Raw genomic sequence first — 16,320 nt, 5'->3', positions numbered from 1 at the left:
ATACCTCCAGCCTGTCCAGCCATCCAAACGTGACAATCAAAACCAGAGCCACCAAGAGGACAGATTTTCAGAAGCGCATGGTCAGTGGGAGCTGGGCACCTGCATCTAATTTGTAGTCTTGAAAGGATATTTGCAAAAATACATAGCACGTAGGGAGGCAGCTGGGAGGTGCCTTCCCATCGGAGAGACTTGGCCATCCATGCATGGTTAGATGGCCAACGGTGGTGAGATCCAGCCATCCAAACAAGAGCAGCTGGACTTGCCAAAGAGAAAAAAGTAGAAGAGAGGATGATCCAGACACTTGAAAGAGAGAGGTCAGGTGAAACCAACTCCCACTGATTAAGGGAACAGAGATGAAGACAGCAGAAACACAGCAGAAAGGCCCTGCAAAGTAGATAACCTGGAGTAGCCCTGTCCTTCCAGTTTTTGCCATCAACATCCCTCCAACTAGCTCTACAGCACCAGCTTGCACCGTCCGCTCTCCTGAAAACGCACGAGGACGCGCTCCCCGACGCCAAGAGCTCACCTACAGGTCCCTGCCCAGCTGGCTGCTCCGTATCACCTCACCACGGCTCAACTCAGCCTGTCCTGCTTGCACCCAACACTACAGACCCGTGCTCTACCAGTGGGGAGGGAGGACCCTGGCACCGTATTCCCACTGTAAGGACACACTCACGTTAAATGCACACGCTTCCGCAACACCACTGCTGCCAGGGACCGGCCTGCCGACACAACGCCACGGCGAGCCCCCGCTGCATCCGAGATGCTCTCCCCAAGTAAGACCCTGGTGTAGCGACCCTGCCATTTTCCCGTCTTCCCCAAATTCCAGCCTTACTTTCCACTCTTGCTGTCACTCTTCCCTCTCTCCTTAATGGGTGACAGAGCGCTTGATCCAAGTTTCCTCTTCCTGGGCCTTCCAGGGCCTCTTCTCGCCAAGCTTCTACTTTTCTCGTCATGCTTTTCCCTTTAAAAAAACCACACGCTTCACTGTTAACCAAGGCAACAAAAAAAAAAAAAAAAAGGCAAAGAAAAAAAAAAAAAGCAAAAGCAAATTTTGCAACCAAAAAGCAAAACAAACAGGAAAAAAAAAAATAAAGCAAATAAATCCAAAAAGAAGAAAAAGGGGAAAAAATTAAAAGAAAGCAAGCAAGAACGGGAGCCAACCCAGAACCTTCGCCTGTCACCAAACTGCTAAACTGAGCTGCTGAAGCCAAGGTTGTCTCTAATACGGTCTCCCAGCTGCATTCACCAGTGATCAGGTTGTCATGTCACATAGCCTAGGAGTGCTCTGTGCAAAGCTCTGGCGGGCCGTACCAGGAGGAGAGGACAGGGAGGGATGGAGGGCTGTTTTCTCTCCCAGACCGAGAGGCAGTGAAAGTGCCCAGCTGGAAAAAAAAAAAAAGACCGAGTGAGCAGCCTGCAACTTACTCGGAGTCCCTGCGGCGCTGCAGCTTCACCAGCTCCCGCTGCTTCTCCTTGTATCGCCGCTGCAGCTCCGCCAGCCTCATCCTGTAGTCCAGCTCCATCGCATCCATGTTCTCGATGGCCGACTTGATGGAGTACATCTAGGGTGGGGAGGCAAGAGGGGGCAAGAAGGTCAGGACATGTCCAGGCCCTCACCTAGGCTGGGGTGCTGCACACTGGGGTGCCCTTGCAATGGCCAAGATCTGCAGCCTGGCACGGAAGCCCTCCATGCTTACAGCGGAGCAGAGCACCCTTGCCCACAACATGCACAGCTCTGGAGCGGTTCCCAAGCCAAACCAGCCAAGCAAAGATGTTCTGTGGCTCATGCATGGGATGGTACTAGCTTTGAGGGAGAGCAACCCCAGGAAAGAACCTGCAGGATAAAATACACCTATGGAGTCTCTTTTCCATTATTTAAACAGACAGATCAAAATATTCCCTGTCTTGGAACACTTAACTTGCTAGGTACAAAATAATTTGTCAGTCTCTCCCACGGGGAAGAGCCAGCAAAGAAAAAAGAACGAAGAAAAACCCTCCTGCCAATATCTTTATTTATTTAAACCCCCCCACCAAAGCAGGAACATACGAGTTCCTACTGGCTTTGTATTACGAACAGCACTTCTAGGGCTGCCGAGGGTCCTGCTCAATTCAACGGTGTTGATTCACCAACAAGGGAGGGAGCCAAATCGCACCACACTGACTCCTGCCCAGCTACGTACGCGACGTGAGGGAAGCACTGGCTCGCTCTGCGGAACGCAGAAGGGCAGCACAAGCCGGGTGGAAACTGGGGCTGGAAGAGCAAGCTGCGGTGAGGGGATGCGCTGCGGCTTTTTGGGCTCAGGCACGCTAAGAGCTACTTACGGGTTCATCTTTCTTCTGCATCCAGCTGTACTTTTTGTTGGGATTCAGCTCTCGAGGCAGCCGGATGGTTTTCAGACTTTCCATAAAGGGGGTGGAAAGTACTTCCATGAGCATGTGGGTGCTGGCAGCCAGCAAACTCTCCAGCGTTGGCCGAACAGGGAAACTCTCTGGACCTGCTGGGAAGGACAGAAAAAAAAAAGCTACAGAGGTTCACATTCCAAGCCTGCTCCTCCAGCAGGCACAAGGAGAGGCTGATGTCCCTTTCTGGCCCATGACAGCTCAAGGAGCCGCCCAGCCACCCTCTTGAGATCTCCTGTTGTACCCAGCCATGGTGCAACTGGCAGTTCCCATCACGTCTCGCCTTAGGAAGTTACTGGAAGGTGAGATCTTTTCAGGACCTGCCAAGCTCTTGGAAAGCATCATCTGGAGCTACTGGGGCCTCTTGTGCCAAACCCCGACAGACTGTAGACTCAGTGCCTGCCAGAAGGGTGTTACCCTGGCAGCCCTCAGCAAGTGGGGCTCTGTTTCCGCTACTCATACCACGAACCGTCTAGACATGGCAAGGGCCTTTGGAAGGGGAGCCAGTACAAAAGCCACACGTAGCTCAGCCTACTGCAAGAAAAACCCTGCTCCAACCCCATCCAAAGTACCAGCCGCTCCTGCAACCCAGGGCAATGCTCTCCTTGCTGCCTGGCTGAGATTGCAAGAGATCCCACCTGTGCCTCTGCTCCCCTGCCTGCACAGAGAGTGCAGGAACCACACGCAGGGAGACCCAACCTGCCCCAAGGCTGGCCAGGCTCCACATTCACGACTTACTTTGCATTTCTTGCTTCCGTTTCTCCAGCTCCATCTCTGCAATTTCGCTCAGCAAAGTGATCCCTTGCAGGAAGGAGTGCTCCAAGGCCTGGTCAGGTAACACCTCCACCTTCATCTGGGATGGAGTGACACTGGTCGTAGTCAACAAGGAACAAGCTTGAGGCATTTCTGTGGCAGCCACCAAAGCATTCATCCCAGCCAGCGGGTCGCCTGGCTTGATGTCCAGAGCTGGGATTTGGCAAGAGATTGCCTCTTCCGTGTAGGAAGGGACCTCTGGCCCCTGCTCCCCCTCCTCAGGTGGCAGGTTGGGAAACTCCCTCCCCCGGGGCACATCGGCACTCTGCAGATCCATGGCTACAGAGGCCTCCTCCCGCTGGGGCGTCAAGTCCATCTCAGGCGGCTCGTTCTCCGCGTGCACAAGCGAACCGTCATAGTCCATGTGCATGGAGCAGGTTTCCGCTCCACTCCCAGTCTCTGCTGGAGCCTCTGCTTCTGCAGGGCAGGCCACAACCTGGTAAGGAGGTGGGCAGCTCTGGAGGTCTTCCTGGTCCTGCTCCATAGCACCCAGGGCTTCGCCTTGATGCAGAAGGAGATTGCAACTGTCCACGTTCTGCACTGGGACGGCTGCAGAGGTGGTGATGTTCAGAGCCCCCATGTCCTGCTCACAGATGCCTTCTTGGCTTTCCTCCATCTGCACCTCTGACTTCACCCTCTCTTCCAAGGACTCCTCTTCTGCTGTTGCTTGGATGGGCTCTAGCATTTTGGACGGAGACAGGTGGATGGGCTTGACCTCTGGGGAAAGCTCCATGTGCTCAGAGCCTTCAGCAGGCAGCGGGACGTCAGGAGCCAGGCCATCTGCATCAGATGCTGCAGTGGGCTGGAGGAGGTAGGGATAGTGTCTTCCAAAGGAGGGAGGGAGGGACTGGAACGGATATCCTGGGGGGATCTCTGCAAGATATCAGAGGAGACAGGCTGTGTAATAGCTGGGCCTCCAAAGCACCTTCTTTCTCACTAAGGCACAGAGATGGGTTCCCTTTGCTTCCATCATCTCTCATCTCTTCTTACTCTTAAGCAGTAGCTCCTTTGGGCACCTCTCTCCCGGTCAAGCTGCACCCCAGAGGTCCCTTCTGCACCCCTGAGGCACTCTCCTGCAACTGGAGAGAGATCTACCTCTTGCACCCTTCTGCCACCAAGACTTCAGCCGTGGAGGAACCAACCCAGGCTTGACCCAAGGGAAGAAGACAGCCTATAGCCCCAGGTACCCCTATGACCCAGGTATCGATCCCAGTCCATCACACCACCCCTGGTCCTTGCCTCTCCCCTGACTTTTAGAGGAGCTACGTGGTTTTCTCCAGGGGAAGGGATGAAAGCAGGAAAGAGCCAAGGAGAAAAAGGGAGGCAGGCACAAACACAACGGGACTCTGCCAAAGCAGGGCTCTCTTACCTGGGAACAAGGCCTGGTAGGGACCGGCAGCCTCTTTTTCCAGCTCCAGCTCTTTCTTCTCCACAGTCTCGGGCGCCTCTTCCTTTGGAGGGATGGCAGGGGCAGGGGGTGGAGAGGCAGGGGGCGGGCTGGAAGGATGGGAGCTGGGGGTGGCGGGGTAGGAGTAGGCTGGCTGCGAAGGTGGCTCCTCCATCTTTTGGATCACCTCAGCTTTGAGCACAGACACGGGTGAGGCCCTGGGAGAGAGGGGAGGTGGACTCACAGCCTTGCTGTAGGACGTGGAGGCGCTGGGAGACAGCACAGGTGGTTTTCGGTGCACCAGTCCTGAGGCAGAGGAGGAAAGGCCTGATTTGGCACTGTCCAAGCTCCGTTTCGTCACCTTCTCTTCCATATCCGCACGCTGCTCGTTCGCCTTCAACCTCTCCTGCACCAAGAACAGAGCAAAACTCAGCACAACATCTCTACCTGCTCCTGGAAAGCAGCACAGACCTACCACTAGGAAAGACCAAAACATGGTCTTATGCAATATGCACTGGAAAAAAACACACCCAGTGCAACACCATTTTAAGACCAGTTTGATGTACGGTGACACTGATCTGTGACAGCTTTCTTTACAAATTCCCAGCTCCAGGAGTCACGTGAAGGGTTTTTCAGCTTCCACTTGCAACCAAAGCAAACCATTCCTACTTCTAAGCCTCTAGCCTAGCAAGCACACATGTAAAGCAAAGGCTGAAAACCAGATGACCACTGTAAAAATTAAATGGATGTAAAACACCCAAATGAAAGCTCACGACTTCCAAAATGTTTGGTGAATGGGAGCTGGCTCCAGGACCCAGTGTGACTGCTGCCAATACTGCAGCTGCTTCTCTGAGCCACTCAGGAGGTCTGTTTGGTGGTAATCAGAGGTGAAACCACCCAACTAAGGAGAGACATCCCTAGGGAAGGAATCAAGGTCGCGCTGCTGCTGGGCAGCTCTGCTGACAGCACTGCTCAACGGCTCTACACCAAACCCCTCCAAAACCCACCCTAACTGTGCAGGGTGCACTGAACGCCTCATATCCCAGGGACCAGGGCAGGATCACTCAATGCATCCATACCTTTGAGACACACTTGCAGCACAGGCACAGCTGCTTTTTTCCCGCAGACATTGCAACTTCAGGCTCACTTCACACCCAAGCAAGCAAGAAGCTCTTGAAAACATACCACAAGCTGGGCACTCCTCTGTAGCTCCATGGCGTGGGCCGCTTGCTGCTGCAGGATGTACAGCTCGTGCTGCCGTAGCAGCTGCTGATGAGAGAGGAGCTGGAGCTGGTGAGCGTGCTGGAGGGAGCTCCTGGTCGGGGGGTACATGGCAGGCCACAGTGGGGGTGCCCGGTCCATTAACTCCGCTGGGGAACGAGCAGAGATGCAGTCAGGGAGGCAGGAGGATGGGAATGGCTAGAGGATTCAGGATTGCTCAGGGCAAGTGCCTCAGTCCCAGAGCCTGGGGGATGCCAAACACCGGGCTATGCAGAAACACAACCAGAAATGCAGAGGGGAAGGCATGCCGTCTTCCCCTCGTCAGCCCCACTCCCACCGCCCCAGGAGTCCTGGGGCTGTCTGACTTGCTTTGCTCTCTAGACACTCTTGGTTTGACTGTTCCTGGCTGAGCCCACGAGTAGATTCTCCTAACCAAGGACTGTGGGCTCCTGCAGGGGATGAAGAGCCACTGCTAAAGATTACACGTTTCCATCTCCGAAACACACCTAACAAGAGGCCAGCTCAGGCCCACCCTAGAGCTGGGGCTGCTGGTCCCCACGGGTGTGTACACTCCTATCTAGCTCTCTCCAAAGCCTGCTTCCTCCACAGCTGTCAAAGCACGCTCCTCAGGGACCTGCTCACATCCTTACCGAAGTGTGGCAAGTGCTCGCTGGGGATCACCACAAGCTGCCCCGACTGTGGGTCTCTGGCAAACTGGTAGGCGGAAGGGAGAGCTCCCCCCATGGCAGGGGGGAAGCCTGGAGTCATGCCTTGGTGCAGGGAAGGGTGACCAAGTCCTGGAAGAAGAAATACCACAGTCACAACTCAGACTATTCAAGCAGCTCCTACCCACGTGAGAAGTCATCTACCCTTTGACTGCTCCAAAATACCACCTTCCTTTTCCCCTGTGATCAGACAGCAGCCTCGCCGGCACTGAGCGACGCCTCTCCCTGGACTGCATTGGTGTGGACACCCCACGGACATTGCTCCCTCCCGGGGCACTCACCATAGGGGTGGCCAGCCAGCCACATGGAGGGGCTCCCCGTCCTGGGGAGCCAGGGGTGGGCAGCCAAGTGCGAAGCCGGGTCTGCAGACCAGCGCCCGGAGCCCGTCAAGGCTGGGCCTCCCGTCACCATGAGGTTGGAGTTCAAACCGTTCGTGGCACAGCCGGACGGGTGTATCCGGGCAAAATCTGCCAGCTCCTTGCTCTCTCTGGTGATGGAGGAAGCAAGAGAGAGAGTGAGAGAGGGTCTGAGTGCTGCAGGTTACTGCGCAGCTGGAGGAGCCCAGGGGTAGGGACTAGTCTGCAGAACGAGTGTGTTCGCCAACCAGGGTCAGACACCCAGGTAGAGCTGTGATGGGTGTAGTTAACATCAAGTCCAGAACAAAACATCCCGCCTCCCCACCCCTTTGGAGCAGGCATGGGTTGGCAGCAGTCTATCAGGATTGCTCTGCTGCAGATTCAGGATCTGTCTATAACCCCACGGTACCCCACCCAGCGCTCCTCACCACACCAGCAAGGCTGGTGCCAGCAGCTACAGCTGGATGAATGCAACCCTGTCCCCTCTCTGGACAGGCTGTCCCCAAGCACAGCCTGTGGCACTGTGGCAAGAGACCCCATCTCCCTCCAACCCTCACCTGAGCAGCTTCTCCTGATCCCGTTCCAAGCGCCCTGCCAGGAGGTGGCTGTCCCGGTGGCGGCTCCTCTCGTCCCCACAATCATCTTCTGACCGTCCGTGCCCTAAGAGACAACCCAGCACCATCAGACACGAGAAACACTTTGGGGAAAGCTGTCCCCTCTCTGGTGGGTGTGGAGAGGCAGTACCCTGGGAGCCAGCACACCCAAAGGCCACTGTCCCCAAGACTGTATCAGGTTCAAGTCCTAAAAGTTTGGGCAAGACTGTCAATGAGATGAAGATAGTCTCACTAAGGCAACTCTTAGTAGCACTCAGGTGTACGTGGTTTGAGGCTCGTGTCTCCAAGCCATCAAGGGACCCACTCGCCAGGCCAGGCCAGTCTCCCAGGACAGGACAGCCACCAGCCTGGGAGGAACAGGACCAACAGGGCCATTTTTGCTGAAGAACAGTGGCAGATTTCCCATCTCAAAAGGAGATGAGGCCCAGCTAAATCCTTGCATCAAACCACACAGTCCTGCTTAGCACATCTTGCAGGTGGGGGATTTTATCTCTGCACCTTCTGCTCTTGTAAACCAAGCTGGGAGCACTAGGTGTGCTCCGAATCCCTGCCCTTCTGCAACAGGCTGAACCAACACTACGGACCCTCACAAAACCAGCATGCTCCGCTCTGCAATTCAACCCATTAGCGGGAACCGGCATCCCCCCACCCGAGCCATGCAACATGAAAGGGGCTGGCAAGGCAGGGACACATATGGTAGATGAGGGCAAGAGTCCAAAAAGAGGGGCTGGATGTTTGGCTGGAGAAACAGCTTGTCCAAAATCAGAACAGATCTCGCAAATACAGCCTGGCACGGTAGCAGCCACGTCTGCGAGAGGTTAGGGAGCGAACGGCAGCGCCTCACTAGGCCCTGCCAGAACCAGGTACTGGGGACACCTTCCCTTACTTTATCCAAGGCCTCCACCCCAGCTGCCTGATTTTAAGCTTGCTTTTCCCTGTTTTTTTCCCTAGCTTCTTTCTTGCATATGCACTTTTTCCCCAACTCCCTGTTGCCTCTCTCCATGTTAAGCTTTGGCGATATGATCCGCTCCCATATCCCAGCCCTGCTTGCAGCGAGCAGCTGGACGGTCTAACAGGGCCAAGAAGAAGGTGTTTGCTTCCCCCCCCCCCCCCCCCAGCTCTTAGTGCCCCCTGCCAGCACATCCCGTGCCTGGGCGATGCTCTGCACCCCACAGGGCTCAGCGGCGCAGCACGGCCTCGCATGGCTGCACCCTGGCTCCCCAGCAGCCCTTCCCAAGGTCCTCCCTCTCCGTCTCGATAAGGTTTGGCACACAGGCAAGCATCTCGGAACATCAAGTCTATTCTGCTGACAGGCAGTCTCTTCAAGGAGGGCTCCACTGTGTATTTCCACAAACCTGGACAGCCCATGGGTTTTTTGCTGTCAAGTCTCCAGTTCCCTCAGCTTTTACTGTCAGAAGGAATCCAGGAACAAGACAACATCTCTCCTGGCTCCCAAGGCTCCTTCCATGGGCTTCAGGCAGAAAGCAAAGATGCTTTAAAACCAGGCACATACCTCTCCCTCCCGGAGGACTTCCCAGGGTCACCACATTGCCCTTGCAGCCCGCCAGGACACCACGTGCAGTGGCTGTCCCCAGTCGGCCCCTCCTCGACTCACTGAACGATGCCCCCCGCAGCCTCCATTGCTCAGTTTTACTACCCAGCCTCCACGGCACGAGGCACAGGGGCTCACGAATCCCTCCAGAGTCCCAGCACCCCTCCCTGCCTCTCCACCAGCATCCCCACTCGCCCACAAATCCCCTTCCACCCCCTAGCCCAGGTTTTCCCCCCCTTGGAGTCCCTTTTCCTCTTTATTTTCCCCAATCAATGCCTAACTGCCTCTTTGGTGTCAGCAATTCGGAGCAAGCCCTGGGTTAACTTGCAACCTGCCTCCCTTCCTTGGCACAAGGTGAGCTGACACCCACCCCCAGCCTTTTATTAGAAACATATTATTTTGTTATTTTATCTCTGCTCCTCCCTCTCCCATCTACGTTACTTGCGCTTCGCTATTTATAGATGGGCTTATCATCTTCTTCTCATCCCTCACCCAAACACACGCACTTTCTTATTCCTCTAACTCCTGCCTAGCCCCCACCCTGCCGACAGGACGGTCCCTTTTCTGTACAGACCGATGATTGTCCAGACAGTGAATGATCATTTTGTCTATATATATGAACATGACGCACGGACCGCATAGAAAAATTCAATCAGTTATGCATGGAGGAAAGGCTTAGGTCCGTTTCCTTGACAACCAATGCCCAGCACTAAATACTTGCATTTTACTTGCCAAATACTACAGATTAGCCAACTAAAGCCTGCTTTCTCCTTCTTAAAAGGTCTAAACATTCAAGCACCGTCCACTCAGCGCAAGCAAGCTAATGTTATTAGACGAATATCTCCTGGCACACAAAGGGGGGGCAGCATTTGGGGGGCGTGAGGAGGAGAAAAGCAGTCTTGTTTTCTGTCTGAAAGCCAACTGCATCACTTAGCAACGAGCCCGGAGGCCTGCCAGAATTCAACCCTTGTTTGCATCCTTTTAGTTCGGCTCAGTAAATTACATTTAACGCAAGCTGGGAGGGTCTGGGACGACTGAACGGCTGAACAAACAGCTCCCTGTGCTGCCCACGAGGTCCTTGGTCGGCTCCCGCCCGGCCGTGGGGAGGGCGATGGGAGGTGATGGGAACAGGGAGAAGGGCTGCTGGTTGAGAGAAACTGCCCCTCGCTGCTGAGGTCTGGAAGAGGGGGGCAAAGGCAGAAAAATGGGAAAGGCGAAGGCTAAAAATGGAAAGGCAACCATTCCTCGCTGGCCGCTTGCTTTGGCATCGCTCCTTGGCATGCCAGAGCCAAGCTCTCGCTGTGCTGAGCAGCCCGCAGGCGTTATCTTGCTACGCACGCCAAGCAGAGCACCAAAAAATCCGCTGGAGCCATCCCCCTCCTGCCAGCACCATGGCTTACATCAAAACCATGAGATAAAAACACCAGCACAAAGGTGGATTAAGGGGTTTCTCTGTCACTCCCTTTGCTAACGGGGATCAAACACACGGAGAGGAGTTGTCCTCAGAGTTGGAAAGAGGGGACCGTAGGAGGGAAAGGGGACTCCCTCTTGCTCCCCACTGTGGTTTCCAATGTGCCCTTGGCTGGGAAGGAGGGGCAAGGGGAGCTGAGGATGCCAAACTTAGCTCACGCCACATAGCCTACACTGGGTGGCTGCTCTTCCCAGGGAACAGATCCTGCAGGGATCTCCTGAGACAGGTCTGGAGAACCTACCTTTGATGCTGCTGAGAGACAGCGAGCGATCCCGGTCTGCCAAGCTGGGCCCCAGTTTGCTGCTGCTGCTGCTGCTGTTGTCCTTCTGCCGGGCCACAGCCACAGCAATGCCGACGGGCAAGTGCCTCACCTCCACCTCGCCTTGGGAGCCGATGCTCTCACGGCCAAAGGATTTGGCACTCTCAGGTCTCTCGGGGTCCCTCTTCAGCTGCTTCGCTGGCTGCTGCAACAGCAGCTGCTGCACTTTGGAGGCACCCAGCTGCGAAGAGTCCAACTTCACGTTGCCCAAGCCACCGAAGGGGCTCTTCTTGCCGCAGCTCTGCCGGGACGTGGTCTCCTTGGCAAAGCTGCCGCTGTACTTGATGAGGCTCTGCATGGCCGACCCTTCGCCGTGGGAGGCGGGGTGGAGGACGTCCGCAGCGCCCCGCGAGCCCACCACCGAGGACCGTGGCAAGCCACTGGGGTCAAGATAGACCTTCTTGGCTTCCTCCTCCACCCGGGTGACGTGGTTGTGCTGCGCAGCCAGCACCGCCATCTGCGTGGTGGCAAAGTTGCCCATCTCAAAGGGTTTCCACTTCTGCTCAGGTGGTTTCAGCTGACCATGGTCCAGGTGCTGCCGGGAGGAGTCCAAAGTGCCATAGACCTTCGCCGCTTCTTTGGAGCTGGATCGCTGGAAGCGTTCCCGCTCACAGGGGCGATGCTCTGCCTCCGGACTCGGCTTCAGCAAGTCTTTGGAGGCCAGGAACTCCCTGCTCTCCGGAGAGCCCAGCCCCGGCCTGTTGAGGAAGGGCTCCGAAGTGACCTGTCTCTTCAGCGCCATGGAGTTGGCCCTGATCACCGAGCCTTTCTCCCTCAGAGCCTCCATCCTTTTGGCATCGCTGTGGCAAGAAAAGTCCTGGGACAAGAGCGTGCGGGAGGTGTCCGTGAGGCACCGTTCCGTGGGCGACTGCAGCACCCCCACCTTGCCGAGGTCCTTGTCCTTCACCTTGTTGTCGCGGGCCTGCGAGGCGATTTGGATGGGCCCGCTCCTCTCGTCGTAGGCTTCGACCGAAGGCACGAAGGTGGGGGCGATGACTTTGTGCTCCCTCCCCAGCTCCTTGGCCGGTGGGAAGATGGTGTACATGCTGGAATGGACGGGCTGCGGAGGGAATGTCGTGGCCGGCGCCATCTTCCCCGGCTGCGAGGGATGCGGGGACGGGCAGCTGCAGGAGACGTGCAAAGCACCCACAGAGGGCAGGAGGGGCTCCCCCCGCTTCAGCCGCTCGGCGTGGGCGTGCGCAGAAGGCCTCATGTTCTCATCGTGCCGAGCGGGATCCTTGGCACAACGGTCCTGCTCAGCACCCAGGACCTTCAGCATCGGGTCCCCGCCACCGTTGCAGTTGCTGAGCGAAGAGCTCTGCAGGGGGTTCTTGGACTTGGGTTCCCCGCTGCTCGTGCCCCGATTTGGCATGTGCTCAGCCAGGAACGGCGAGAGACGCTCGCCGACCTTCACCGCCTTCTCCACCACGCTCACTTTCCGGTCGCTGTCGGGCTTGGTGTCCTGCGTGAGGTCTACCACGCTGCGGGGCCGGGGCTCCTCCTTCGGTTTGCCCTCCTTCTTGGCAAAGGGCAGGGACAGATCGCTCCGGCATGCCCTCTCCTTCCCGCTGGGGTCTTTCAGGCCTTCTTTCGAGCTCTTGTGCAGCTGCCCAAGGTCCTTCTCCCGGAGCAAAGTGCTCGACGTGTGGTTGCCTGCGGTCCTCGAGAGGGGAGGCTGTGGGTGCAAAGCGGACTGGCCTGCATGGCCGGACAGGTAGAACCCATCTGCAGAGCAAAAGCAAACAAAATTACCTTGGGCCTCCAATCCCTTCAGTCCTACACAGAGACAAGCAAGAGGTGGCAAACCGGGAGGGAACAGGTTGCAAGGGTGTCTCAGACACGGCCAGGAAGAACTGGGGCAGAGGAGACCAGGCAGGTACCTCCACGTGGCCCAGGCGGGATGCAGGACAGCACACTGAGCCTGGCGATGCGGCAGCGCATGGGGGCTTCAAGGAGGGACCTGGCCAGGCTCCCTACAGCACAGCCACATCCAAGACCTTGGTACTGCTAAGACTAGGAAACGTCCCTGGATAATAACCCCAGGGATTTCCTGCTCTTCACCCTCCACATCTCAGCATCCAGCAGCCAAGCAAACCCCAAAGACAGGACGAGCACCCAGGGGTGACCAAGGGGAAGGGTGCGCGGGGAGCCAGACTCACCTTTCTGTGACTCAAAGAGGCTGTGCTGACCCAGCTGGGCCAGGAGGGGACTGCCGGCGCTGGGTGGCTCGAGGTGGCTCAGGGGAATGTACGACGGGTAGAGGCCGTTAGGCAGATGGGAAAAGCCTGCAGAAAATGGGAAACAGAAGAGGGAAACATGTTTCAGCCCAAGCGGCACGCCGCCTTGGAATGAGCCCCGCAGGAGCACAGACTGTTGTGGCTGTCGGTCCTTCACGCGCCAAGAGCGGCGGCTTGCGAGGACGCACGCGGCAACACACACCACATACAGCCCACGGTGGGGAGCGCTGCTCGGGGCCCCCGCTTCGGGTACTGTCCCCCCACTGCGGGTCCCCCCAGCTGGCTCCTTGCACCTCTGTGGGGCTCCGACTTCGCAGCCGGCGGGCCGCAAAGGGAGCGTGCTGCCTTCTGAGCAGAGCCTTCCATCTGCAAGCTAAACAACCAAACCACCTGGCCGATAAGCTGTTTTATCACAAGTACGGTGACCTGTGGGTGAGGGCACTCCCCAAAACGCTTCCCGAGCAGCGATAAGGCCCTCTTTGCCAGCACAGCTTTGCCAACACAGCCCGTCCCCGCTGCAGCTGCTCAGCACCAGGTACGGGCTTTGGGAAAACGTGAGAGCACCTTCCACGGCAGCTTACACAAAGCATAGTTCCACGTATCCAAAACCAGCACCTTATCCTGGAGGAAGGCAAAACGGAGCAGAAAACCTGCCACCCATCCACGAGCTGATACAAAAGCAATGTGGCCCCAAGGCCCCGCTGCCAGCGGTCTGGATTATGTCCTGGACGCTGGGGCTTCCTCCAGGAGTGGGCCCCCCAGCAATGTCCTCATGTAAATAATCATCATCAGCGTTTCACCAGTGAATATGATCACCATAACAGTGGTAGTGACACAAGCTCTCAGCTACAGGCGGCAATTCCTCTACAACACTGCCACCAAACGGCACCCGTGCAATACTACAAACCCCAACGCTCTGCGAGAACCAGCATCCCCGTTGGTGCCATCGTTTAAAAAAATGAGTAAAAGCCATCGGGAGAGTCTGAAGGAGCCAGTCAAGCCCTCTGCAACCCTCCTCCCTTCCCCTCAGACCCCGCTAGCCACCAACTTCCCCAAAATTCCAACGATCCCACTGAAAGCAACCAAGCAACAAGTTTGTCTAAAGTCCAGCATCCAAGTGGATCAAAACAACATCACAGCAACACCCAAGAGGAGCCAGAGAGGTTCAGTCCCCGGAGCTGCACGTGGAGCACCATCTGCGAGAGCTAGTCAATATTTCACATTATTTAGACAGCCAGGATCTCTTTCGCATACATGTTTGCATCCCGGCATATGTGCTTCACCGACGCGGTGCTCCGCACAGCTCCTGGCCCAGGTCCATCACCCGACAGCTCCCAGCGGCATCACCCGCACACGCCAACCTTCCAGCGGCAGGACCAGGGGAGCTGCTGTGCCCATGAAGTTCAACGCAGAGCCCATTCCCAGCAGGTAAACCTTGCTATTTAATCCTGTGCAGGGTGCTGTAAAGGCACTGAGCACACACATACATTCACACCTCTCCCTGGGAACCCCAAAACCTTCACATTAGAGCATTTCCAAACATATTTTCTTATTCCAGGGCTGGAGAGCGCTGGGTAGCACCCAGCAGCACCAACCCTGGCTTAGCTGTGAGCAGCTCCACTCCACAGCATGGTTGCCTCAGCCATGCCACCTCCACTGCGCTGCTCCGGCACGGCTGGGCTGGTGACGGGCTTGGCTGGTGACGAGCCAGCGTCGGGAGCAGGAGCGACACCTTTCCGAGGGAACGAGAGTCCCATCTGGCAGAGCATATGGTTGCAGCACGGCAAACCCCCTGGAGCACCCCCTGACACACCAGCCTGGCAGCCCCAGCCCCACACATCCCCACGTGAGCCCCTCCTTCCAGCCAGACCTCGATCCCCACTGCAGCCGCTCCAGCAGGCGAGAGTACCAGCATGGAGTTCACAGCGACACACATCCCACGCTGCAGACGCTGCCATGTGAAGATGCCCATGGCAAGTCCCACTTGCACGTGGTGCAAAGACATGAAGCCACCTGCAGAGCTCCAGAAAGGGGATACGATCCAGCCCTGCCATCCAGCACAGGGACACCTGCACACAGCTTAAGCTACTGGTACTCAAAGAGGCATATTGGTACCAGTTACATTCCTGGTCCTACTGGGGCAGCTCCCTGCCTGCCATGTCTTATCCTACCCAACGATAACACAGGGTCAGCTCCAGCCCTACATGCTCTGGGGCTTCCTCTGCAATCAGCATCATCACACCCCGCCACAGGGATCCAGCCTCAGCCTGGGGCTGCAGGAGGAGGAGTGGGAAGGTCGGCCGAAAGAACGACAGGATGAGGAACTGTGGGATGACGGTGGCCGAAGGGCAGATGAAATCCCCTCCAACCGCCCAGCATATAAGACAAGCCGTCACAGAGGTTTTCTAGGCACTGTGCTGAAGCAGAGTGGCAACAAGTGGCCTCACTCCAGTCCGAGGTGGGGACAGGTTCAGGACGCTGCAGGGCAGTGTCACCTGGCTGATGCCATCAGCGAGGCCCCAAAGCCACCTCGCACCGGGCAACCCTCCCCAGTGCCTCCCGTGAGCCACGGCAGCAGCACTGCTCCTGAGAGAGGCATAAGTCCAGCACGGGGGCTCAAGGCACATCCCAACACTTTGCAGGTAGAGAAACTGAGGCACGGGCAGATGCAAAGACTTGCCTGCGTCACCCAGCTGACCAGCAGCAAAACCAGAGAGTCGCCTGAACCCCAGCCTCAGGTTTACCAGCGACACTGATTTCCCTTGCCAAGTGCCCAGAGAAGCTGCCCAGCCTGTATTTACCTGGTCTGTTCCCTGCCAGGAACTACAGCCAGGGCAGGGAGGAGGGATCCGAGCCACAGCCTTCCTGGGTATGAACCCGATGCAAACCCAACCTCAAGGCACTGCCAGAGCATTCCGTCCTCCGTACAGCCCTCCAGCAGCAACGCCGACGGGCTGGTGTAGGACTCACAGGCAGTCCAAAACTTCCTGCCCTGCTCCCCCAGGCAGGACCTGGAGGTGAAGCTGCTCCTCCGTGCACTAAGTAGCTGCATTTGCAGGAGGCAGCCGCGGGCAAGTCGCTCCCTTCCTTGGATCTGCGTGCCAGAAAGCGATGCCAAGGGGAGAAACTCTACCGCAGTGAGCAACGCACAGCTCACCCCAACCATGGGCTTCTGCCAGGAGAAAGGGAGGGGAAAGGGGGAAACCACAACCATCTCCATCT

At 56.9% G+C, this 16,320-nt stretch overlaps 1 protein-coding gene across 1 annotated transcript in view; it reads right to left on the bottom strand.

The window, feature by feature from the left end:
- The window catches only part of TNRC18 (trinucleotide repeat containing 18), a 39,294-nt gene extending 24,224 nt beyond the window's left edge, over positions 1 to 15,070 (bottom strand). The window contains exons 1-13 of the mRNA XM_086472822.1: positions 14,945 to 15,070; positions 13,638 to 13,719; positions 13,021 to 13,146; positions 10,784 to 12,586; positions 7,463 to 7,565; positions 6,831 to 7,036; positions 6,475 to 6,621; positions 5,789 to 5,973; positions 4,586 to 5,009; positions 3,142 to 4,089; positions 2,326 to 2,501; positions 1,429 to 1,565; positions 836 to 964 (exon numbers count right to left, since the gene is read on the bottom strand). Coding sequence (XP_086328948.1) covers positions 836 to 964; positions 1,429 to 1,565; positions 2,326 to 2,501; positions 3,142 to 4,089; positions 4,586 to 5,009; positions 5,789 to 5,973; positions 6,475 to 6,621; positions 6,831 to 7,036; positions 7,463 to 7,565; positions 10,784 to 12,586; positions 13,021 to 13,146; positions 13,638 to 13,719; positions 14,945 to 15,070 — 4,592 coding nt within the window. The remainder of the gene's footprint in view (positions 1 to 835; positions 965 to 1,428; positions 1,566 to 2,325; positions 2,502 to 3,141; positions 4,090 to 4,585; positions 5,010 to 5,788; positions 5,974 to 6,474; positions 6,622 to 6,830; positions 7,037 to 7,462; positions 7,566 to 10,783; positions 12,587 to 13,020; positions 13,147 to 13,637; positions 13,720 to 14,944) is intronic.
- Between the last annotated feature and the right edge of the window lie 1,250 nt (positions 15,071 to 16,320).

Source organism: Leptosomus discolor, chromosome 14 (assembly GCF_034619465.1).
Source record: "Leptosomus discolor isolate bLepDis1 chromosome 14, bLepDis1.hap2, whole genome shotgun sequence".
Lineage (NCBI taxonomy): Eukaryota > Metazoa > Chordata > Aves > Leptosomiformes > Leptosomidae > Leptosomus > Leptosomus discolor.
Note: the sequence above shows the minus strand (reverse complement) of the source record. Positions and strands in the feature narration are given on the sequence as shown.